This window comes from Melospiza melodia, chromosome 9 (assembly GCF_035770615.1).
Source record: "Melospiza melodia melodia isolate bMelMel2 chromosome 9, bMelMel2.pri, whole genome shotgun sequence".
Lineage (NCBI taxonomy): Eukaryota > Metazoa > Chordata > Aves > Passeriformes > Passerellidae > Melospiza > Melospiza melodia.
The window spans coordinates 9,059,129-9,084,739 of NC_086202.1; the positions used below are offsets into that span (position 1 = coordinate 9,059,129).

Consider the following 25,611-nt stretch of genomic DNA (forward strand, 5'->3'; position numbering starts at 1 on the left):
TGAGTTTACACCAAGCTTTTACACACTCTGTCTCCAGTTCATAAAGAGGAAGGAAAAAAAGAAATGCCGCCTTTTTTCAGAGCAACCACATTGTGATTCTAGGTGAATATGTTTGTCAAAAGACGTCAAAACCATCTCCAAATGACAGGCTATGAAAGCCACTGGAGGGGATGGAGAGGGAGCCCAAGACTCCTGCAAGAAATGCAACTCAAACTTTGGCTAAATAGGATAGGGGAAGCCAGAAAAAAGAAGGACTAAGAGATCTTGGAAAGCAAACTTGCTCTTTCTCCTACCAGGAGCAGCAGAACTCAGCTGCAACTTTGTGGAAAGTACCATGAATGGGTCACACTCTGAAATGGCCACTTGTGCTCCCAAAGGAGTGTCTGTTACGTGTTCTCTGCTCTTGAAATTCAGGTGAAATTCGTGAGCATGCTGAGGACATGCATCCATGTCTACTTTCTTTGTGAGTCCATTCACATTAGAGAGAAAAGAAATGTATATTTGACTAAAACACTTGCATCTCATGGTTTTTTCCCTGCATCAAGGAGCTGGAGAGCCTGCCTTACCACAGAAATGGTTTCCCAATAAAATAATCAACAACAGCGTTGGAACTCTGTTCCTTGAAAGGAGGTTTGTCTCTGTGCCCCAGTGAGCCAGCAGGGAAAATCAGCTGGTACACATTAAGGAAAAAGTAATACATTTAAAACAACAAAAAACAAAAGGAAAGGAAAAATAATTTTCATCCAGTATTTAATTGCAAAAACATGGTGGAAGAGAAAGAAGACTAGAGAAACTCCAGGCCTTCTTGCATTTAAATCAGCCATTTTGCACTTAACACAGAAATGCTTCAATCCTGGTTGTTGCAGAGATATGTCTGCAATCTTTTAAATTAATTTACTGACCTTGATGTTTTTTCCCCAGTACAATGTTACCCTGAACCCCTCCTCACATCTAGTCGAGCTCTAAACATGACCTAAGAATTCATTTTGATGCCTGTGACATTGAGACCCATTCTTTATATTGATCCAAAATGAAAAATTCAGATGAGAGAAAACAGCCAAACAGTTGACCTATGTGAGTATTGACTGTTGTCTACATGAAAAAGTTGGCTTTTTCCAGAAAACTTGAACCACCACGTAGTATTGAAGATGCAAAAGTGATTTCCTCTAGTAAGAACAAGGTATCTCATGTCTGCTTTTGCCAAAGGCTGATTTTAACAGTAGCCCCTGGAACATAATATGTATAAACTTACTATGTGACAAACAATTTATAGAAAAGTAGGACTAAACATTTTTTTAAATTTCTCTTAACACTAGTTATTAGCAACACCAGATGCATGTAGTATAATTACAGCACTTATTCACTTTTAAAATATGGGAAGACACTAGAAAATATTTTTAAAATATTTTTTTCTTTCCTTCTCTATTCTCCAGTTATTATTTAAATATGCTTCTGCAGTGAGGAATTGCTCTACACACACATGAAAACTGCAAAGTGAAACTGAATATAAACAGAAAGTGACTGATCTCATTTCACTGAGCAAGAGGGTTGAAGGCCAGAAAAGAAATAAATTGCTTAAGGGGTGGGATGTTAAGCAAATATTTATACAATTTTCCAGTTTTTATCAAACATAAAATATAATCTAATAATCATCTAAGGAATGTTTTGAGAACATTTTCCCTTAAGTATTACTCAACATTTAGACATGGATGATCAAAAAGTCGAGACCCACTCCCACCAAGCATACAACAGTATTTATCTGAAGCTCTCTCTACTAGGAAAGATTATAAGGATTAAATTTCAAGCTTGTGCAATTGTCTTTAGACAAACACAACAATATGCAATAAACTAGTATTCCCCAGATGACTTTATGAGAAAAAAAAATTGTGCTAATGACAATTAAGACTGAAAGAAGAGCCAAATAAGTAACAATGTGGGACAAAGAGGCCCCCTTGAAAGATGCATTAGCATGGAAGCCATCAAATCAGGGGGTGGTGGCTTTCCATGTGGGAAGGAATTCTTTGGGGCCACTTTTTGGCTTCCTCCTCACAAAACAGTTCATTCCTTTAAATGATGATACATATTCTCAGGGTTTGGATCAAAGAAAGCAGGGTACAGTGGGTCTCAAACTGAAGTCAGTCTCAGAACTCAATAGTTTAGGGCCAAGTTTAAAAGCTCTCCCAAACAACTTCCATTATGCAGCTCAGTCACAATAATATTTTCCTATTTAACCTGTATTTAATTGGGTCAGTGGAGCAAGAGGACAAACCAGAAACTGTACTGTAAGCTAGTCCCTGCATTTATAAAACAGCTTTTTTTCTGGTATATTGAGCACCTGCTCCTCCTCCTAGATTCAGAGAACAAGCTCTTGGGCACAGAGTTTTCGACTGATTTCAAAGAACAGAACTGTAAGCCTACAAAAATTAATGCCTGAAATAAGTGCATGGGTTCATTCAACATTCCCTGCTCCACCTGTGTTGTCCATTTACAGTGAGCATCTCTTAAGCCTTTTTCCTTAGCTGACTGCTAAGGATCTTGAGCACTTCCAATAATGTTTGTGTAGTTTTTTCCAAAAAATACTACATGCGTTACATGCATAACATCACATTTGAATATAAAATAATTCCAAATACACCATCTTACTCCAAAGAGGACACTGGGAATTTACTAAGAAAAAAACTCCTTGAGAGCAATCCTTGCATGAAGGATTATAAATGCTCATCTCATTTGATCACTTTGATTCCTTAAATAGGAAGCATCTGATGGAACTGGCATGTGGAAGCTTGATTCTCTCACTCCTTGCTGGTAGAGCGTTTCTAATTATTCAACTATTCAAAGATGGTGATGAAAATATGACCAACCAAGTGCACCAGGCACAAGAGATGTTCTATAAAGAGCACTCTTCATGGAAATTATGCTCTACAGCATCATTACAGACACCACATTCAGACCTCATCCTAGTCCAGCTTTCAACATGTGCCTGCTACACAAACTGTCTAAGAACCTTTCTTCTAACTTTACAGCTAAGACCACCATCATTTCAATTGATATTTCAGCAAAACGCAATTAAAATACATGTTTTTATTTTCTTTTTTAATCAGGAGTTGTGCAGTAAAATACTGGCATTTCAAAGGCTCACTAGTATGTTTTTGGTCATCAAGTTACTACACCAGATAGCATTTTTATGTATTCCCAGAGTATCTCTGTGGCTTTACCCATCTGTTCTGTAACAAACTATGTTTCTTTTTATTTCTCGACAGGTGAGAGGTGATGGTGACAAAGGTAATTTTAGGCAGAAGAAGCTACTGTCTACCTTCATCCCTGAGCCCACATGTCTCCTCCACACCTCCTTTGACAATTAAATAGCAGTGCTGTGATAGTAAGTCATAAAACATTGCATCTGCTTCTGCTTTGAGGAACCCTAAAGTACTTAACAGATTTTTGTAAAGTCCCAATTGATTGCAGGTTGACAGCAGCCAAAAATAATGCATCACAGTCCACAGCAAATAATAAGAACAAAATTTCTGACAGAAGCAGTAAGGAGAGATTTAGAAGGAAGAAGTTGCCTGGGCTAGCACATCAAATTTAACATTACTGTTACACTCTCTCTCTCTCTATATATATAGATCTCTGTATCTATACACACACATCATTATGTCTCAGGGATGTGTTAATTCTATTTGTTAAACCAGCTCAAACATTCTTTTCTGTCTGCAACAAACCAAAAATGTCACCCAACATAAGATGAGCTTGTCACCTGTAGCCCTCAAATTGATATCTGAAGGAAACAACAAAGAATTGATACCTACTCTTTCTCCTAGCTTTCTCCCAGTTCAATAGCTGAGGAGATGAGGTATGTACTTGCCAATAGACCATTATGGGAAATTAGATACTCCACACCCCTCTAGTCTAAATTCTTCCCATGCTTCTCTTTCACTCCTTTTAAATCCATGACTCCATGGATTTAAGCCATGACTCCAAATCAGGATGGGCACCACTACCAGTCAGTCTATCATTCACAAACTCTCATCAGGTCATGTGAGGACCATGCACAGATTAATTAAGAGCATTTGCTCTTGGAATGCTTCGCTGTGATATGGAACATTATCCTCGTTTTAGAGATACACAGAAACAGATGTGTTCACAGTTACCCAAGATATACCCAGGACAAAGCTAAGAATCAAATATCAGTAGCCAAGTTTCTGATTGTTTTTACTGGATTGGGATGGGGAAAAAAAATCTCAAACCCTTTATAAGATTAGAAATAAGTTGGTTACACAATATCTCAAAATCAAAAGGCAATACGAAGCCTATGGAAACCGGCCAATGCTTAATATTCAACTTACATGAAATACCTATGAAAAGACTATAAAAGGAAGACTTATAGCTGAGTCTTTTGTAGTATTTTAAATATTTTAACTATGAAAATAGTGCATATTTTGAAATATATATAACAGCTCATAAAATGAGATATTTTCTTCTCTTTGCTCATGCACTTGAAAATACTTTATCTCTAAAATTCATGCCAATACAAAAAAGTCCTAGTAAAAAAGTCTTCTTTCTTCATACCTCAAGATTAAGAAAACCCCCAATAATATAATTAGCTTGCCTTTGAAATAGATTTAAAGACTTTGAAAGCTATTTCCTCATGTCTCTAGGAGTAAATGAAAAGTGAACACATTTCAGCATACAGACTTTGTTAGTGGGTATACCCCTAGTGCCTCTGATTCCATCTGCATTATGTAGGACAGAAATCAAAATGAACAGAAACCAAGCTGTGGTGTGAAGCTCAGGACTCCTCCAGCCATGAGGACCTGCCAACTCACTCTCAGCCATACAAATTCCACAAGTCCTGTCCCCTCCCTGTCTACCATCAATGCCAGCCAAGCCTTCACGTGGTGATAAATCCAATTCTATTTCCTCATAAAACACAATGAGAAGTGAGACTGAGTCGTCCAGTAACGATTTCAAATTCTGGGCATCTTAAGCACAAGTTGTTAAGTAAAACACTAAAATGAACATTACTGTTTAAATATGGGGCTGTGTGATCTTTCACCTCCTTACAAATGTGCCAGCAAGCAAGATTTTACTTGTAAATTAATTTTTAATGTATTTTGGTGATTATGTTTTGGCGCTTATGAGGGATACTTTGGGGAAACTGCAATATCGACCAATTTCCTTTGTTTCTAGCACAAATACAACCATTCACCTCTGCCCCTTGAATAAGATTGGGCTATGCAATTACTGTCTGTTTCATTCTGCTTAAGCATTGCTGAAAATAAAATTAAATTAAATCAACTGTAAGAGAAAGCAACTTCTTGTCTCCAAAGTTTTGAAATGACTGAACCATCTCATATTTAATAATTCAGACTCAGTCCTTTAAATTTTGTCCAGGAAAATAAGATGCTCTTTATATTTCAAAGATGTCTTCACAAAAGTCTGCAGTACTGGATTTTCTGACGCAGAGTGATTATAAAACCCCCTTTTGTTCTCATAACTTCATGATGTATATCTATAACTCTTTCTTGTTTGTGAAGATAAGACTGGCCTTGTCTCTCTAAATGCCTTTTCAAAGGAAGATTCACAGTTGTTTGACTTTTGATCTGTGTGGCAACTAGCTCAACCACCTGCACTGGGTTTGAGCAGTTACTGAGCTTGCTTTGTACCAGCTTATGAACACAGCAAGCCTTTGACACCAGAACAAGCTGATGTGTGAATACACCAATTTACAATGTAAATACAGGGTCCAACAATATGGGCATCTTTAATGACCAAATGTGTAAAGTGCATATATTGTTTACTGATTATATCATTAAATAAAACAGATGGCTCATATTCTCCATCCACCTACAGTGGATTAAAACACAATGGTGTAATAGTCTGGTAAACTGGTAATGTGAAACATTGCTTTGTACTGGTGTAGTAGCATAAATAGCTGTTCACAAATGAGCTACAAAGCTCCACTGCCACTAAGAGTAATTAGCTTAAGGCAGTACTGAAAGAATGCTACCTTCACAATCAACACGTGTGTGCCATTCACGCTGAAAACTGCATCTGAAAAATACAGCGGTGACAGAAAGTAGCAAGGAAGTTTCTCTGCATGGATAAAGAAGACCATATGCTTCCCAACATCCCAGCAAGATTGGACACACTTAGAATCATGTTTCTCAAACAATTCCCTATTTAAACGCATTATTGGCGGCCATGATAAGCATGTCAGAGAAACAACAGTGGGTGTTTTTTTTTCACTTGCACAAGCATTTTTATCAGGAGGAAAGTGGGGAGTGGGTGCAAAAATAATTTTAGAGATGCAATTTTTTCTTCAAGAAGAATAATTAGTGTTGCCATCTTAAACTATGAGTAGATGTATAAAATAAGTAAAAGAAAATATGAAGACTTTGCTCTAACTCACAGATGTTACAAAAACCTTCTGGGTTACACTTTGGTTAATATAGCAAACTCCAAGCTGAAAAAGAGCTCCAAGGTAATAAATGCTACACAGTGAGATCCTGCACAAACTATTTTAGAGCTACACAAATGTGGCAGAGAACATAAATACCAATATTTACAGCAAAATAATTTTTCTCTGTCTTTCTCATTTTTCTCAATTTCCACACTGATTTTTTTTTTTTTGCCTTCTTGTTTAAATTCAAGTCAGAGAACCATAGAACGGCTTGGGTTGGATCTTCCATAATAGTTAAAGAGCCAGTCAGAATCAGGAAATTTTCATCCGTCCTATCACCAAGTCGACTAAACAATCTCTCACTGTATGGCCACACTTTATCATTCATGGCTTTTTTATTCTTCTGAGAGCTGCTCAGCAGATTAGTGATGCGTGAACATTTCTTCTGCAGACTTTTAAAGGTCCAATACAACATATTACATGCTACCAGGGATATGAATTCTTCCTCAGTTTTGGTATTGTCCCACAGCAGCACTAATTTATCTGTAACAAAGTGAGTGATACCCCGAAGTCATAATTTATGACCTTCTTTGTAAAACTACAATAATAACAGCAACAACAACTACAAAACACCACCCACCCTACCCCAACCAAGGTTTGCTCAAAATTAAAGAGATCCTTGTTCAACATTAGGGCTAGGGATGAGCAAACCACTCACACAACTATGACTGGCAGGTTCAGGTCCTGGGTTTTGAGGTAGAACATCACTGACTGACTTGGACACAAATTGCACTCAGGTGAGTTTTCCTTTTCCCAGTTGTTGGTCAGTTAATCTCTTATTAGCCAGAAGTCTGACCTACTACTGGACTGAAAATGATCTAACTAAAGTTATTAGCTGAAAGATTAGCTAATAAGGACAAGATCCTGATATCACATCAGTTTTATACCAGTTGGATCACTCCATTGTTTTCTTAAAGATAAAGCTCTTAGTGTGCAATCAGAATCATGCTGGAAAGCCAAATTAACTTTGCTTTTATTAAAAGTCAACAATTTCAATCAAGTGTGGCAAGAAAAGTGCCAAGTGCCACAGAAATCACACTCAGAAGGCACAAAGGAGCTTTTTTACCTTACAAGGCAAATCAATTTGCATTCCTCCATTTGTTTTCAAACACTATCTCTGTCCAAAATACTGGTGTGTCTATGGGCAATGGTGGGAGAAGTGAGTTAAAATCATATTTGTTTGACACAGTTACTGTCTTTTTCTTTAAGTGTTTGGTAAGGGCTACCAAAAAAGTTAAATCTCAGTCTTTTGTAATTTTGTCTTGCAAATGTTGCTTTCAGTCAGCACAGTATACAGTCTAGTTTTAGTCCAGATCTGCAACTTTATGAGAATGATTTAATTTGGATGTTTCTATTTGCAAAGCTCCAGGACATGTACACATGAAGCTACTTGGAAAGGCTGAGCTTCCAGGATTTGCCTATTAGAACAAAATCCACCTCTTCTATTTTTACATTCCTTCAAAAGGCCTGGCTTGATGAAAACTAGAAACTGTAATTTAATTCCGTAGACTTTTTATTTATGTTCTCTAATTCTTGAAAGGTTGAGCAGAAATTTCTTTTCACAGCACAAGTCACCAGAAATCGCCTCACATGCACCAGTACATAAAACAACTCTGTCTACACAGGAAAAAGGATTTGGGCTAAACATTAGGGAAAATTTGGAAATATCTGACTGAAGAGATGGGGAATGTTGATCAGTGGAGAACAGGCCAAACAAATATCTGCCAGGATTAAAACAGGGTCAGTCAATCCTGCCTTAACACAAAAGGATGAACTTTTCTGAAATAATTTCCAAGGTGGTTCTATTTCCTTGGGTAAATATATGGATTAAAAGGAAGTGACCCAGTGGCAAGATATCATAGATACCTTGTGTTCAGAACATGTAACATTCAGGAATTTATGGCTTAAACACTCTGAAGTAAATGGCATGTGCAAAATTCAACCTATATTGTTCTTTCACAGTTATAGTGTGAGTAGTGTCAAGAACATGATCCCTAATCAACTACTGGCCTTAAAGAGTTTGACTTAACTGATTTCTGAAAAGTTGTGTCCAATTATTTCAGCAATTACCAATGCCAGCTTTTGCTAACAGTTTCTCTCCTTCACATAAACAACCATATCATATCCAAAACATGTTCCCTACCTTCACCATTCCTGAACATCACATCAGAGAGAGCTCATCCTACTGGAATCTCCTTGCAACTACTGCAGGAAAGCCCTGCACTGCTAATGCAGATATAAGACATGGCTTCTCAAGGAAGCATGTTGTGGGATACCTGCTGTGGCTCAGACAGGACAATGCTGGCTGTGAAATGCCTTTTGTTTCACCCATGACACTGGGAACCTTTTTAGGCTCTAGCTGCTTAATGGCATTCAACATTCCCTGTGCAGAAAACAACCAGGGTTACACAATACTTAACCTATCATGATGCTTTACATTGTTAGTATATGCAGTCTAGGACTAGCTAGGATAATTATCCACTGGGATCCTGCCTTCCTGCAGAAACACAACTGTGTGTTAATGTTCTTTCCAGCTGTTCAGCTGGACATGAGTAGACAGAAGGGGAGCAAATGAGATAGCAATTCCAGATGATAGAAAAGAGGGAATGGAGGGGACGGAACAAAGACCATTGTACACTTCAAAAAGGAATGGAAAAAGAGAATTAGAAATGTGGTCTGAAGAATGCTGAGAACCCTGCTCATAATGGACATAGTGTAGGCAGCCTAACATGTGGATAAAACTTTCCAACAATCTGAAAACTAAAACAATGCTACCATATAAATGCTCTTACCTCACTGAATGAGGGACATCCCCTTCTAAAGCTGTCTGGGCACAAGGAGATTAAAACACTGACTTATTTTATCCCATGCATTTAAGTTACTAGATGTGAAGATCAATCGTGATGTTCCTTTTTTCTTCCAGGTTTGAAGAAAACTTAACTCTGTATCACTTAGGTTGTTAGAGATGAAGGTTTGCAAAGGCTACGGTGGCATTAAACTAATCCCAGCTACATGCCTGCAATGTTGAAATTGGTCCCTTTTTAAGGCATTCAGTGCCTGTGGCCTGGAACTCTCCATGTACACTGATGGCTGGTGGTTAAATAGCAGCTCAAAAGACTTCTGCACCCTCCATGGTGCATGAGCTGAACAGTATTTCTAACACTGAATAAAAGTACGGCAAGATTTTTCAAAAGTATTGTGGAAACAGCAGAAACAACACTGTCTAAGAAAGATGAGTAAGGTTTAGAAAATGGTTTTCCATTGATTATTAAAAATAACAAATGCATCTTACATGCATCAGATTACATCATAACTAAACTAAGGTCAGGGAACCCATATTGTCCCATACTATTTTAAAATATTTGCTGTTCAGACCTAGAGGTACATTTCCTGTTTTTTGGTTGGACCCCTAATGATGAAGAACGCTCACCCTTGGGAATTTTTCTGATGACACATTTATGTTTTCCAGATGTTTTGTCCATCACTTCAACAAAGAAACAAGGTTTCTTTTCAAAGTCAGAGACAAAGCGAGGAACAACTAGGTACTAATTAATGCCAAAGTTTAATCTGGAATAACAAGCAGTATGTTCTTCATCCAAGGACTAGATTGTGATTACCATCACCACAGAGCTTATTAGTTTCCTTCTGAAAAGATTCAACACCTCATAATTGATAAAGGTTAGCTGCATAAAAAAACACAAATGTACAATAACATAAGAATCACGTAACTAAATGCTTAAAAGTCAGGAAAATTATTTTAAAAGTTTTTATATTGACAGTAACAAGCACTAAAATACACTATGCATATTTTACAGCTTCCAGTTAACAACAGAAATATTAAGGATATGATTTGCAAGGAGCACAATAAAACCTGTGTTGCCCCAAGAGGTGACCCAGAATCATGCTGCCACATATTCCCCCCCTTTTTCAGTCTCCCTCAAGTTAAAGAACTTGCTCCTCTGGTTTAAGTTAACCATATGCTTAAATATGCTCCTGAATCAAGGTCTAAATTACTGAAGTAAACAGCTGCAGCTGTAAATATTCAACAGAGAGCAGACATTTTCTTGAGGATTTACCGTTTCAATCATTTTTCAGTGTAGAAATACATCTTGAAGTAAAAATAGAAATATATGTACAAAAAAGTTGCAGAAACAATTCCTACTCAAACTTCTTTTGGCTTGAGACCAAATATCCTGGAAAGAGGAACTCCTCTATTAGCATGAAAACAAAGCAAATGTAGCTGTATGTTAAACTCCACTCTGGATTGGTGATACAAAGACCTGCCTTCAGAAAACTGCAGAGACTCAACAGTCATGGCCAAGTATGATTGAAACAGGCTTTAGCTCAGAAGAAAACCAGCTTTTTGTCATGGACTTTTGGGGATGGAAACAGAGATTGGTAGGGAAATAGGGGAAAAGGCAGTGGTAACACTCACTCTTTGTTTGGGTTTGTGTCCCCACAGGGACATGACTGTCCCTGCTGCTCTTCAGACATATGGAAATGTGGGCTCTGTAGCCAAGAAAGGAGGCAGAACAGACAATCTAAACTTTGCACATCTCCAGGAGTCAGAGGAAGCAATAAAGAAGTCCTGTGCATACACTGCTGAATGGCCATTGCCAGGTCAGTGGGTGGAGGCACAGCACCCCATGCCCTGCTTCAAGAACTGCCCAACACAGAGTGTCCCCTCAGCCCCATGACCACAACATCCCCACTGCTGAAGCTGTAGGAGAACTGCTAGAAAAAACTGCAATCCAGGCCCAAACTCTGAAGGCCAATTCTGAAAATCACTTCTGCTTAGGACCAGAGGCAATGGACACAAGTTGGATGCTGGGAGGATTTGCTTATCTCAGCTGCTACTGGAACAGATTGCTCAGACAGACATTGGTATCTCCAGCCTTGTATGTGTTTGAAATGTGACTGGAGTCTGAGCAACCTGCTCTAATGAGACTTGCTTTGAACAGGAGGTTGGACCAGATGACCTCTAGGGGTCCCTTCCAACCTAAATTGTCCTATAATACTGTGAAATGTTGAAAAATAACTGCAAGGTCTAAAAAAGTAGAACAAACTCTGACTAGCAGTGATGCAAGAAGCAGGACTCCCAAAATTTTCCTGGAAAGAGTGAAAAAGCTTCACCAGAAGTCTCATTTAATTTCTGACTGCAGTTATATTGGTCATGCAGCTGTTGGCAAGCCACATAACTTATTATCTGAGAGCTGAACTGAACCTTTACTGCCTCATTTCTATCAGAGGTAGTGTCTCTGTCCTGCTGGGAATCAAATTTTAAAAGTCTCTTTTATAAATGCAGATGTGTTCATAAGCTCCTCAAAACATCATTGACAACAATTCAGGACACTGAAATCTGAAGATTAGAAGAGTATTTTTAACACAACACTTTCCTGGTGAACCAGACAGGATAAAAAGTTGTTCTGGAGTGTAGCAGCCATTCTTCTAAAATATTTTCCCGCAATTTGAAGGGGGTAGACAGAACTTATCTGCTAATTGAAAAAAGATTCAAATCTACTGAAATTTTTATCTGGTTACTTTTAGGTTTGTTTGTTTCCCACTGGGCTGTGTGTGGCTTGGAGACTTTCCAAATTCTTTTCTTATAAGCTTTTCTAGGCTATTGGCTTAGGATATGGGCAAAACCCCGAAGATATTCCAGAACACATTCTTTTCTACTTCTTTCTAGCATACTGTGCACTCCCCAGCTCTCACTGGGGTACAGGCCAAGGGATAGAGACCTGAGACAACCCATTCCAGTGCCTCACAGACAAAAACTGCACACTTCATCTAAATCCAAAAATTAATTCCTACTCTAAGTTAATTTTCTGAACCTCCATGTCCTATCATCGCACTCACAATAAAGAATTTCTTCCTAATATCTAATTTAAACATACTCTCTTTCAGTTTGAAGCCATTCCCCTGATCCTAGTAATGCCATGCTATAAGAGGAATGTATTAGCTTAGTAGAACCTAAGTAGTTTCTACAGAAAAAAAAAAGATCATGGAGGTATAGGTTATTTTTATGTGAGAATACTTAAAAACACTTATTACAAAAATACTTTTATCCACATACTCAAAATATTGTGAAACAACAAATTCCAATACATAAGGCTGGGTACCTTATTGCTGGAGCAGCAAACTGGGGCAGGAAGACCTGTCCCTATTATGCCACTGATTTCCTTAGTGAGCCATGGCCACCTACTAAACCTGTCTCTGCTTTTATTCCCCATCTCCAAAACATTTTATGCACAAACACATGGCCAGGGAATTTAGGTCATACAAAGGCAGTAATTTAGCCCTCTAGCTATCTAAATACATGATCTCTTAATATATTCAGCCAGATTCAAAAGAGATGCTGCTTTACCTTTCCCAGACAGTAAAATTAGAAAGGGTTAGGTATTAATTTGAAGCACAGAGTTGTTAGCATCGCATTTGACTTCAAGCATATCAGCAAATAGATATTGTGGGAACAGCCACTATATTGAGCAATGTTCAATTTAACATTACTTTTTCTGTAAAATATTGATGTGGAGATGGTCCTCCAGTGTTTTATTTTATTGGTTCCAGTAATTATGCAAAATATTGTGTGGTGTGTACTGAAGTATGCAGAACTTAGGAAACAACTGCCAATCTGTGATAATTATATTTCTTCCAGTTGTATTTTCTAATACATGCTGATTTCTTGGGGTCTGTATTTCATGATTATTCGTGTAACTAAACAAATTGGGATGATGCTGAGGCTGGGATAATGCTAGACCCTTCTACCCAACAGTCACAAACAAATTAAATTCACTGTAGGTCTATCAATTACGAGGTTTTGAACAACATCCTGAGAATTGTCTACTGAAAGCTGCTTCTCTGCTGGCATTGCTTTTGGCACATTTACCTGACCTGAGCTTAAATCCTAACCTGCCTTTCTTCTAGATGGGTGTTTCAGCTCAGCATTTTTGTTGAAGAACAAGGAAATCCAGTGCTGTTCTGACACACAGAAACATGCCATCATGGTGTTCAACTACATAATCCCTTTGTCTGAAAAGAAGAGCCCAAGTCTATCTCAGAAAGATCATATTTTTCATTTGGCTTATGGAACACTTATAAACTAGGACTCCTAACTGTGATTCCCAAACACAAAACAAAGTCAAAGGTTACAGCATATGTTTTTGTTTCAGCTTCTCCAAATTACTTGCAAATGTATTCAAACACAATATGAGGAGATACTTTATTTTATTGAAAATAACAGACTACAGGGTGCTGCAAAAAAGGCTGGGGTACCTCAAGCATAAACATGGAAAGAATACATTGGTTTAGAAACCCATAAATCCTTATTTGAATCTGCCAACCTGAAAGCCAAGTAAAGCCCGAAAAAACTATTTTTCCTAAATGCTATGTCTGATTAAGCCATACTATTAAATGACAGCTGAACTTTAACATTAATATGATATTATTTAAATAACTGCATGATTTTTTTTACACTAAAATGATGAATGATTTTTGGACAGCTCAATTGACATAAAGCAAGAAACCCCTTTAATGAGATTTGACAAAATGGAGACATATGCAGAATATTCGTTACAGCTCATGTCGCAGAGCCCTTCCAGGGGAGACTTGGGTTTAGTTGGTGTCTTTTCTTTTCCTTCATTTTTTTTATAGTTTATTTTGATTGTCTACAGCCACTGAACCATCCCTTTCAATTGCCACTTCCTTCCTCCATGGATTTTGAATTTAGCTTGGGTCATTTACATATTAGTCTTAATCAGAGAATTTTATATGTTTCATTTTGGAGTTGGAATTGTAAGAAATCTGTGGAATGAAGGCATCAGGTCCAGTCACTTTAACCTTTGTCAATTTGGTGTACAAGGAACTAACAAAGGTATTTTTCTGAGGAGACTTACGGAGAAATAAAGCTTGTGCTAAAGAACAGCTTATAAAATTCCAGTCTTCACATTTCCTATGCCAAATGACAAATCAACAACTCTGCTAAAATTTTCTCCTCTTTTTTTCCTTTTTTCTTTTTTTTTTCTATAAGCAAAGTGCATTAAGCAAACACACAACATAAAAGCCTGTGGCAAGGGTAATTTCAGACTGAACTCTTCAGAGGATGCACTAAACTCCTTTAAAACTGTGCTTTCTTAGCACCCAGCACTGCTTATTAGAGGGATGCTTTTCTTCTTTAGGAAACTGAATATGTACAGAAATAGAGACATCACAGAGAAGCTCAGGTGCTGCTTCACTGGGTAAAGAACACATATCCAGAGGTGCCACTAATTCAAAAAAATCTGTCTGAGAATGCACCGATGCAAATTTAAGAGGAGAAATAATCAGTGGATAACTCCTTCCCTTCAGTCCCACACAGAGTTTTAGGACATTTTCCTTTTCATATCACCTCATTTTGATCCCAGGAACAATTTTCATAACATTGAAAGTGTGGAAAAAACATGCTAAAACCACAAGCATTGACAGTGTGTCTGTCCCATCTATTTAGGTAGAATTGATAATTTTAACCTTTTCTCTGCACATAAATTTATGCTGCCCCAAAACATTTACCAACTTTCTCATTTTAACAGGCAAAAAACCCCCTCAAGACACAGAAATCACTCAAGAATAGGAAAGACAGAAAATCATCATCAAAAGATCTTAATTTTAGAACACATCCAAACTCCCACCATGTTTTAGAACATCCAAAATCCCCCAAATAAATACAAAGAAACAAAGATGAGAAATCATTACACAAGGGCTATCCTTCAGGTTCAGAAAACTCTTTCCATAGGCATGACAAAGCCTTCTATCATACAAAGACCTTCTACACAGCAGTCTGGGTGAAAAAAAGTCAGGTACACCAGCAATATGCTGAGATTGAAGTAAAATTGAAAACAAAGGCATGGAGGGAGAGAAGAAAAAAAGAAAGAGCAGAAATGTCCCTACCTTGGCCTTACCTTCGCAACATTCCCGTCAAAATCCTGGAACTCTTCCCCAGGTTTGCATCTGCTTCTCTAAGCTGGGGAGAAAAGAGTCCCATTAAAGGTAAAAGGCACAGGCAGCCCAGTCTGTACAAAGGACAGGGGTTTCTGCAGTCATCTATGTCAGTAAGCTTCAGGGTTAGCACACAACAAGCTTGTAAAGCCACCAAAGCTCTGAAATTTAAAAATATCTTGTCTTGTTTTCACTTACATAAATATGAAACCCAGACAAGGGAAGTCATTGAGGCAAGAAAGGTGAGTCAGGATAAAGAGCAAAAGCTTTACAAATAAAGGGTTGCAGGTAGAAGCTCTATACATTGGAATCCATAAGTCCCACGTGTGTGTATATTGTTTGTGTACACCAGTGAAAGGATCAAGGGATGAAGAGACAGCCATGTTCCTGATGCTTTATGAAAAGAAAGACATATCTTTCTTTCACTGTTTTTCAAAGACTGTAGTTTAAAGAAAGAAACAGAAATACAAAATATATCACTTTAGCAATTCTGTAAAATAAATATGTCTATACTGCCCCTTAAATATAAAACTTGTACTGACCTTACAGCAGCCACCTGTGGCCTGGGTGCTCAAATGCTTTGTGAACAGTCTATGCACATGTACAGAAGGAACAGCTATACAGTATATATAGTAGGTTTTTTTCATGTAAGGAGCTCCCACTCACTGAAATGACCATTTTTGTAGTTTATTAGGACAAAGGAAACCTATAGGCTACAGCTACACCTAATTATCTGTCTTGTTCTACAGCTCTCAAAATATTGCAAAATAGGTAAAATATGAAATAGAGTAGATGAAAAGTTATGAAGCAAGTGAACTTGATGTTTATTTCTATTACTTTTTAAAAGGGATTAAAATGTCCCCTCTCTTTTTGTGTTTATTAGTGTCTCACAAAAGGAAATCTAGAAATTGGAAGATAACAGGAAAAATGGAGTTACTTTCCTATCACCTCTTCTCCCACTGGCAGCTAGAAGAGAGACATCTTTTGACATTTTAGACATCTTGGAACCAGTGGGACATCAAAATCTACTGTAAAATGATAATGTAATGATTATGACTATTTCAGTTATGAAATAGCAGAGACCACTGTTTCTAACATGCCCCCAAACACAGCTTTGTGTACATGCATAAAAACATTCTTCTCCTTGTGAAAGTTGAATATTTACCTCTTCATAATCAAATGAGATTGAAAGGATTACCTGAGTCATTGACTTCTTACTGAAAAAACTTTGTTGTACTAGACAAAATGCATCCTGTGTTTCAAATCCATCAAAACAGTAACGCTGCCAAGGAGAGTGGCAGTCTTCCAATAACAAATCACCTTTACCATAACAAACCACTATTATATCTTGAATATTTGAACAGCAGCAATATTAAACCCAGTCTCTATTCTGGAGCACAATACTGTAAATATTTGCTGGCAGATTTAAGGCTTATTACTGGAATCAGTAGGTGATGCGACAATCAGTGTCACATAACCTTTTTGCATAAATTTCCTCCTTATTCCTCTAAAAGCTATTAAGAAAATACCAAGTAGAAGCTGGGGCTGGATAACACCAATCAAGTCTTGCTCTTAGCAATATCATATTCATTGGGAAGGCTTGCACTAACTCTCAGATCTCTGTAATTATGTTCTATGATGGAACAAAGATGAGTATTATATTCCAGGGAGGCCATTCCCTCATTTTTTCCTGATTCATCTAGACAATTCAAGCTCCAGAAAAGCAGTTTAGCCCGGTTTGACACAAGTAACAGCAGAAAAAACGTCACAATAATTTTTAAAAGGCTCATTAAAAAGCCAAGTTCTTATCTATGCTAGAAGGGAATCTGAAGTACAAATGTATGCTTTACATTGGTCTTTTATTATTCATAAAGATGCATTTAACACTTGGGGCTTCTCCTCCCTTTTCACAGAAAAGTAGCGCTCTCCTTTTTACCATTAAATGTTTGATCCTAACTTTCCTCTCTTGCTGCAGGATTCTACCTGACAGCTAGAATCAGTGCTGATAGTTAGGAAGGGGAAGCTGAATCTTAGGGGTTTGACAAACTCCTCTAAGCAAGACGACCTCATGTTTTTATGGTAATAAAAAACCCACAAAATAAGCAAAAGAAACATTAAAAAAGAAACAAACACATACACAGATAGTTGGAAGATCTCTATCTACCTCCCAAGAGAATGCTAAGAAAACACCTTTTCTTCTAGCTCTGGCAGAGAAAAAAAAACACTTGAAGAGTTTCAAACTGTAAGTTTGGTTTTATTTAAAACTGAATTATCTGAATGCAGTTCTTCCACCATTTCTTTACCAATGCCAGCACACCACAGAAGTGTGGAATGGAACTGGTGGAATGTGAACCTCTTAACCAGTGTGTGTTTCGCAGAACTGCTGTAGTGAAAACATTTTCAAACAGGCTTTGATGTTAGCAGTGGCAAATCTATATGGTTTTTAAAGATAATATTAAGAATACTAATGAGAAAACAGGAAGATGAACAAGATGCTGACATTGATATCTTGTCTGCCTTAGACAAATTTTGAGGTTTTCCTAAAAGATGTTGCATCTTTTAATGTCCTGTATAATCCAGCTAACCTTTTGACTTGTAGCACAGCTTTTATCCCTTCTCTTTGTCTTCAGAAGAAAATATGAGTTTTACTCTATGGACAGGAAAATTCATATATGTAAATTTTACCAAACCATTGAGACATGAGTTTATTTACATTTTGCTTATAAAAAATAATTGCCCTAATTTTCTCAACATTGAACTGTTAAACCTGACCATCATACTCACTGTGACAATTTCACTCCAAAAGACAAGTTTATTCTCTGGTTGATAAGATAATAACTCCATGTATTTAATGTACACCTATCATGCATTGATAAAGCACCCTCTGTTTTGTCTTTCAAAATTTCTAGAAAATTGAAAGCTAGCTAAATTATCTAAGATCTCCCCTGAATGTTCATCAGAGTATACACAGACAGCTGGAACAGGTAGAGCCATGTGGCTCCACTGGAGAACTTTTCTGAATTCCCTGAAGAAAATATTTTAAGTATTTTTAAGTATTTCAGTGGCTCCTGATAAAAAACCTTGGAATTTGAGATCTTCCATTATGACAAGAGGTTTTTTTCCTGCATTGTGGTGGAGTACGTATGTACTACACATTCCTAGAATATCCTTCTTATTTTTAATATTGCCTTTTGCATCTTACAGGTTTTGCCTTCAAAGAAATTTGCTCCTCAGGTGGAAAGCAATGAAAAGGAAAAGTTATGCTATGAACCATGCATACATTGAATGATCAGAATTACATCCCTGGGATATACAGGATCAGCAGAAAGGAATACATGGCATTTATCTCCATTGCCTAGGTTTTATTTGTCCAGCTAGAAACAGAAAAGCATTTCAGACTCAGCAGTCACTGGGGATATAAGAAGTGGAGGTGAAATATAACACCAAGTTGCCAGAACAAAACTTGGTCAATCCTCACAATTCTCAGTTACTTTTAGTGATCTAGCTATATTTAGTGTTTTAAAGTAGTTAATGCCCAGCACTTCAGAAAGCAACTGGTACAGCTGGCAGAAAATGCCACATTAATGCTGTTATAGGAAGCTTTATTAATCAAAGCTATCCAAGTGAAGAAACTCCCTGGGACAGACAAAGGAGTTTTTTTTTAAGTGCCAATGGTCAGTTAAGAGATGTGTGGGAGAACCTGGCTTTGCAAAAAATCGGACACTTGGGAAAGTATCTGAACAAGAGGTCATGGACAGAAAGTCCTGGTTCTGTGAGTAGAAACCAGAGACAGAGAGGCTGGGTTTCCACATGGAAGTTCAGATAACTTGTACACATTGGATGGGATGGGCTCCTGAGCATCTCTGTTAGCTCTGCACAGTGGAGCTGATCCCCATGGAAGCCCCAGGAGCCAGAAGTGGCACAGATATGTGGCCTTGGCTGCAGAGACAGAGCAGCAGCACCTGCTCCTCACACTGACCTGCCCGAGGGGCTGTTATTTGCATCCGCAGCTACAAAGAGTAAGGTTGCTCAACTATTAGAAGCTCACTTATAATACTGAACTGTCTCATAGGAAGCCCAAGCAGTCATTGGATTGGACAGTATAACAAACCCTTCAAAGGACAGAACACTGACCTAACTGTGATGGTGACAGAAAATTTGCTCCCAGCAGCAGATTTGGTGACTACAGTGTGACATCCCATCAGAGAGACTTGGCAGGATGGGGCCCATGTAAGACACTTTGCAGTTCTTCACTGCAGATGGTGATTAATCTCATCTTTTTTTTTTTTTTTTTTTTTTTTTTGCATGCACAAAGAACTTGCCCAATGCAAATAAAATGCAGAATCAGCAATTACTTATTATCAAACTTACCCTCTCCCGAGCCCGCTGGATCTTCTCTCTGTCATGGCTGAGGTTTTCAAGCATCTCCTGTCCAATCTGCTCTGCATTAAAAAATGAAAATGTAAATCATGAAAAATACAGCTTGTGACTGCAAGGCCTTAAAATGCCAAGTTAGATTCTAACAAGAGCACTTAACACATGTGGTAGCCTAATCACTCCTCATTATTTTAAATTTTAAGTTTTTCAAACAACATAAAACTGAAGAAGCAAACCAAACCAGAAACTGCCCCTCTGCAGTCTCCTGAGATTGTCTACACCCTGGGAATTGATGCTGACCTTTGATCTGTGAAACAAAGGCAAGAAGACTTTCACACTTGCTCTAGATGCTGGGTGCTCATACTTCCTATCTACTCCTTAAGCCCAAGGAAGTCAGTAAGCCTTTGCTAAACACCAGCCATCCTTGTACATCTAAAGACACAGAAGTCATATTAGAAGAAAACCTCTCTCACTGCCTCTCAGCATTTACCATTGATGCTTAAATGAAAGCCTTTTCAGGCTCAGCCCAGTCACTGGTGTGTGCTTTGCTCCACCATGGATTGTTTCTGGCTGGCTTAGAGATAGGCTGTAATCTGCTGATGTTTTCAAGAGCAGACAGAGACATTAATTTATAGTCATCACCGTTTGTTTACACGGGGCTTGTTTGCTTCCGCAGCTTACACTGAACCAAAGTTTGCAAAATTATAGTGCAGAGGCCTCAAGATATGGTACAAAGACAACACAAGATGCCAAAACTTTGCTCTTCAAACAGCTTCCATCAAATGCTTCTCTAACGCTGAAATATTAGCAGCAAGTATAGAGGAGAGATTTTAATCTTCAAAGCTCTATAGAAATATTAAGGAACCCTTCCTGTATTTCCCCGAAGGAGAAAAATAAGTTAAAGCATTCCCATTTTACAGATGGGGAAGCAGGCAGAAGGAGCTGAAGCAGCTGTAGCTTTGCCTCAGGACACACAGCACGTGTGAGACAACCAGCATTTCTGTGCACATTCATTTACGGTACTTAGCAGGTTTACAAGAGATACGAACCAAAACAGTACAACTACAAAAATATGGCTTTTTTCCCCTAAACAACAAAAAAAGTGCCTTGCTTTTCTTTTGGTGAGAGAGTGGGATCCTAAATGTCATTATTCAGGGAGCCTTCAGAAATAGATCATTAAAAACTCAGTAATATGTTAGTAAACAAAATTATGGGGTTTTTTAAATAGATAGTCAGTCCATTTTCAAGGAACAATCCAAAGTAGAATCACCTTAAACTTTAAAAGTTTGAGACAAGCAATGTTATTTTTAAATTCATTTAACACAAGGTACATAGTCTGCCAGATGAAGTCGGAGGAAATTCATTACATATATATTTCTCTATCAGTTGCCAAGTATAGTACAAGTAAGATAAATATTTCCTCTGACCACAAATTGACATCCTCATTATGCTATCTTGTCCCTCTTGGCTCGCTGCTCTTTACTTTTAGCTGTATATACAATGCCTCCCAAAGGTGAAATGTGGTAAGATACATGGGTTTGGAGTTAAAAAGGCTGCACAGTGCAGTGCAGTTACACAAATGGCAGCCTCAGAAAGTGATTCACAAGAGCCTTGCCAATGTTTGCATGTCAAAGGACTTACAGGATGGAACTATACTGAGCTTTTCCTCATTAAAGCACTCAAAATACCGTAATACACAAACAGAAATATGTGTTCAATATAATCCAGGGGAGAAAAAAAGAAAAAACAACAAAGCAAAATCTCTTAAAAGAGAGGGGAAAAAAATAAACAAATTACCAACCTAGTAGCATGAGGTGAAATGATAAAAAGTGTATTTAGTGCTAAAAATTACATGTATGTTTGCAGACATAAAGGAGCATGAGGTACAGATCTTCCTTCAAAGGAATAAGTATAAAATACACGGCTAAAATGGTTTTGTATCTCATGAACAAAGCTCAAAAATATCTTTGTAGGGAACAGTTTTATTTTTATTACAGCAATTTTTAAGCAAGTTACTGTGGGTTTGTATATTTTTTTTTCATCTTCTTCCTGTCAGTGGCAAGTTCAGACTCTTAGCTTTTTATAATGATTGAGTTTATTTTCCAACCATCAATGTGACAGCAGCATCAACTGTAAGTGAGGGTAAAACACCGTCACTTTGACGAATAGTGTATTTTCCTCTCATTGTCGATGACTGAAGACATCAATAAATAAGGAAGGAGAGCATGTCAGCCAGAATATCACAGAATGAATTGTTGATATGACACTTAGGGATTAAACCTTCAGCCATGAAGTTCAACCTAGCAGAGGGGTCTGAGAACTGAGATAGTTGCGTTTCTTCCCAGCAGCCTCTATAGATAAATAATTGGACGGATCATCAATTTTACAGGAGTAGCTTTACTCTACATGCACTTTTGTTGATGATCTCTGGCCTTTTTTGGGCTAAAATAACAACATAAGTTGAACAAAGAGATAGGACGGAGATAACATAATCTCACAGTAAGTTTGCAAACATAAATTGACACCTTTATCCTCTTCATATCCTCATTCTACTCAGAAAATTCACTGATGACAGTGAAACTTGATTTTTAGCTGGAAGGTCAAGACAGTCGAACAAAAATATTATTACACAGAGAAAATAAAGACTTCTCAATGAAGACATGTCTCTTCACTTGGTTTGCAACTGAAAGCACCTGGGACTAGGAGAAATGTAGCATTACCCCACTGTACAGCTAATTACAAGCTCGATATAATTGCTTTCTAACATTTTTCAGGTTTCCCCACAACTCTGATGTTTTCCTTCCAGTTAAAACATTCATCTATGTGTCAGATTCATGCTTTTAGTGCAATGGTGCTGCATGGATCTTCCCAGCCTACTTATAATGCAAGTCATTGAAAAAGCTACTACAGTTATGTGAAAAGGTCAGGTTTGTAAGATATACTGTAGTGCAGATGCATGAATTAAGACCAATACACAAACTAAAGGGTGTTGCCTGTTGCCAGAAATGGTGTTATTTCCACAGAATCTTAACAATGTCAATTATTTGGGGATTATGCCAACCTTTCCCTTGTTTTGTACGGACAATGTTCAGTATGGTGCAGTCCCAAGTCCTTCCAAAGACTGAGTGGTGCTGCCTCTTCAAACTGAAATTCCCAAAGAGATGCATAAAATTATGTTTTAAAATTACAGCTAAACTGTGTGAAGCAGAAGGGTGAATGCATTTACATCATTATTATCTGTGTACTGACAGAGGGCAGGAATATTCGATAGAGCAATTATCTCAGTCTTAAACAATGCTGTGATGGCCAGAAAAAAATATTTCTGAAAAAGTACATAATGTTAACAAGCATCATCCTTAAATGGTGAATGCTAAAATCCACAGCTCTAAATGTATTCTGCACTAAAGGTTTTTTGAATAAAGTATGTGAAATCATCTTCTTTTTGAAGAAGATGATTTCAAAAATGCCATATTGTGAGTCCAACACAAATGGTGCCTGGTTCTATGAGACTATGTTATATAAGAAAAATATAACATTTCTTATCCTGAAACACTGAAATTAATTAGAGGAATGAATATAACTTTCCTCACTTGAAGAAAAAAAACAACACACCCCAAACATAACAAATGCAAACCTAACTTCCCCCTTCATCTGTGCACAAATTGGCACATGGCTTTCAACAGTTATGCTGAGATAAACCCAAAAGACAATGACCACTTCTAGCAATGATCTGCACTCCTGAATAAGCTCTTTCTTTGGAATTTGCTTGTAACCTGTATGCAGTATTTATACATACAAATTGTAATTATTTAATATGTGGTCCACAGAGTTTGATTTCTAATACCTACACACACGTCAAGAATGCAAAATAAGTTGTGCTTGACTGGTTTCTTTTACTTTTTTTGCCTCCAGCCATTTAAGAATTTATGTACTTTATCACCTAACTGATTCTGAAAGAGCTTTTTCTAATCACTCAAGTCAATAATACTTTTTTTGCCCTAAGAATGACTAACATATTTACTCAAGAGACAGGAATGACACGGAATGAGCCTCTCCAGGTTTTAGGATAAACAAGTATGAATTTTTATTAATTTTGAAGACAGACTCCCTATTTTTCTTTTCATATGAAAAATGAAATAATCCAACATAGTTTATAGAGCACTTTTTCTCCCAAAGTGTACCCTGTGTGTTTGCATATATATGTGTGTACATATATATGTGTGTGTGTGTGTGTGTGTGTGTGTGTGTGTGTACATATAAAAGTGTCCTAAGATGCAGCAGATATCTTGATATGATTTAAAATACAAAAAAACCCCCTCAACTTAAAAGAAATAAAATCACAGAAAGCATGGAATGCTTTCTGGAAATATGATTTGCTCAATCTCATGATATATACAATGAATGCATCCTAGCTATGTAATTAGACATTGGAAACAACAAATTAATTTACACTGGGAAAAGAAGATCATGTTAAAAATCAAGATGGCTGTTCTACAGAATCATGAAATACACTACAAAAACCACTGTGTGTTGATCAGAGTAGGAGTGGGGAACAGTTCCAGGCTGAGATCCTCAGCCCTGCCCAGTGAGCAGTGCCATTTGGGGAGAGCAATTCTGTGTGGTCTTTGCACAGAGGCATCACATGCTCTGAAGATGTAGCAAAAGCTTAGACATGATTTTTGGAAACTATGCTGACAGAGGCTGGGGCTTTTTTATTTTTACTTTTTTTCCTAAAGCCACTCCATTTTGGACAGGTTAAAAGTTTTGATTTTAGGAGACTAGGATAAATCATCAAAAGCCGTGTCTGGGAAAAAATACTAGAAAGTGTTAAAAGCTTACTGTTCAGAGGTGACAGCAAGCAGATTTACAAACTTGGAAAATATAGGTTGCAGGAGTTGAAGAATTCAGGGCTGAGTTGAACACCTTACACTTCTGACAACAGAAAGTTAATAAAGAAAGTGATGACATATCTTGAAGTATAGGGACACAGGTAAAAGTCCAATAAATTCCACAGTTCACAGCTGACATATATTTACATTGAACAGCTGATACAATTAGAAACAGAAGGATTTAGATCATTAAGGTTATTAAAAAACAAGTACAGGGTAATACAGATAGATGAAGGGTAATGTAACAGCCATAAGCCAATGGAGAGACAATTTGTAGAGTATTAACAGAACAGTGAAACATGAGTTAGTGCTCAAATGCCTCAAGAATCTGCCATGAAGATGTTAATCTGCATGCTGCTAAGTGGTCAATTAACACAATAAAATAAAAATTAGCTATTTTTATAGGGATTAGTTGGCTTCTTCAGCAGAAGCAAATGCCATACAGGTGGAAAGAACACTGACAATCCACAGCACTCACCAAGGACATGCAACACTTCCAGAGCTGTCAGAAGTTCAGTTGCAAGAGAGCATAAAAGAAGTTGCCCAGTCTCACTGTGGAGGCAAGTAACATCTAAAAATACCTCCCAAACTTCCAAAGTCCAAGATGTCCACCAAAGTAAAATACAAACATTTTTCAAATGAAAAGGTCTCCCTATAAGCTATAATGGATGTTCATGAAATTATTTTTATTGGTCAAGAGCAAAAGGGGTTGGTTGAGACTGAGGTCAGAGAAGCCAGAAAGAAAAACATCCAGAACACCTAATCACAATTCAGTCTTTGTGTTTTGTTCAAAATAAAGAAGAAAAGATATTTGAGGAAGGTGCCACATGCCTTTAAGAACAAACCAGGAGCATTTCATGACCAACACCTCCCATGGTCCAGGCCTGGTTTGTCCTTCCCCAGTAAAAA

The 25,611-nt window shown here is 37.5% G+C and overlaps 1 protein-coding gene across 4 annotated transcripts in view; it reads right to left on the reverse strand.

The window, feature by feature from the left end:
• The window catches only part of VTI1A (vesicle transport through interaction with t-SNAREs 1A), a 256,527-nt gene that overhangs the window by 81,660 nt on the left and 149,256 nt on the right, over positions 1 to 25,611 (reverse strand). For 2 of the 4 annotated variants that reach the window (XM_063163191.1, XM_063163190.1), the window contains 2 exons: positions 19,808 to 19,878; positions 15,400 to 15,461 (listed from right to left, as the gene is read on the reverse strand). In XM_063163191.1, coding sequence (XP_063019261.1) covers positions 15,400 to 15,461; positions 19,808 to 19,878 — 133 coding nt within the window. Of the gene's footprint in view, positions 1 to 15,388; positions 15,462 to 19,807; positions 19,879 to 25,611 lie in introns of all 4 variants that reach the window. The other 2 variants (XM_063163193.1, XM_063163192.1) reach the window with 1 other exon arrangement.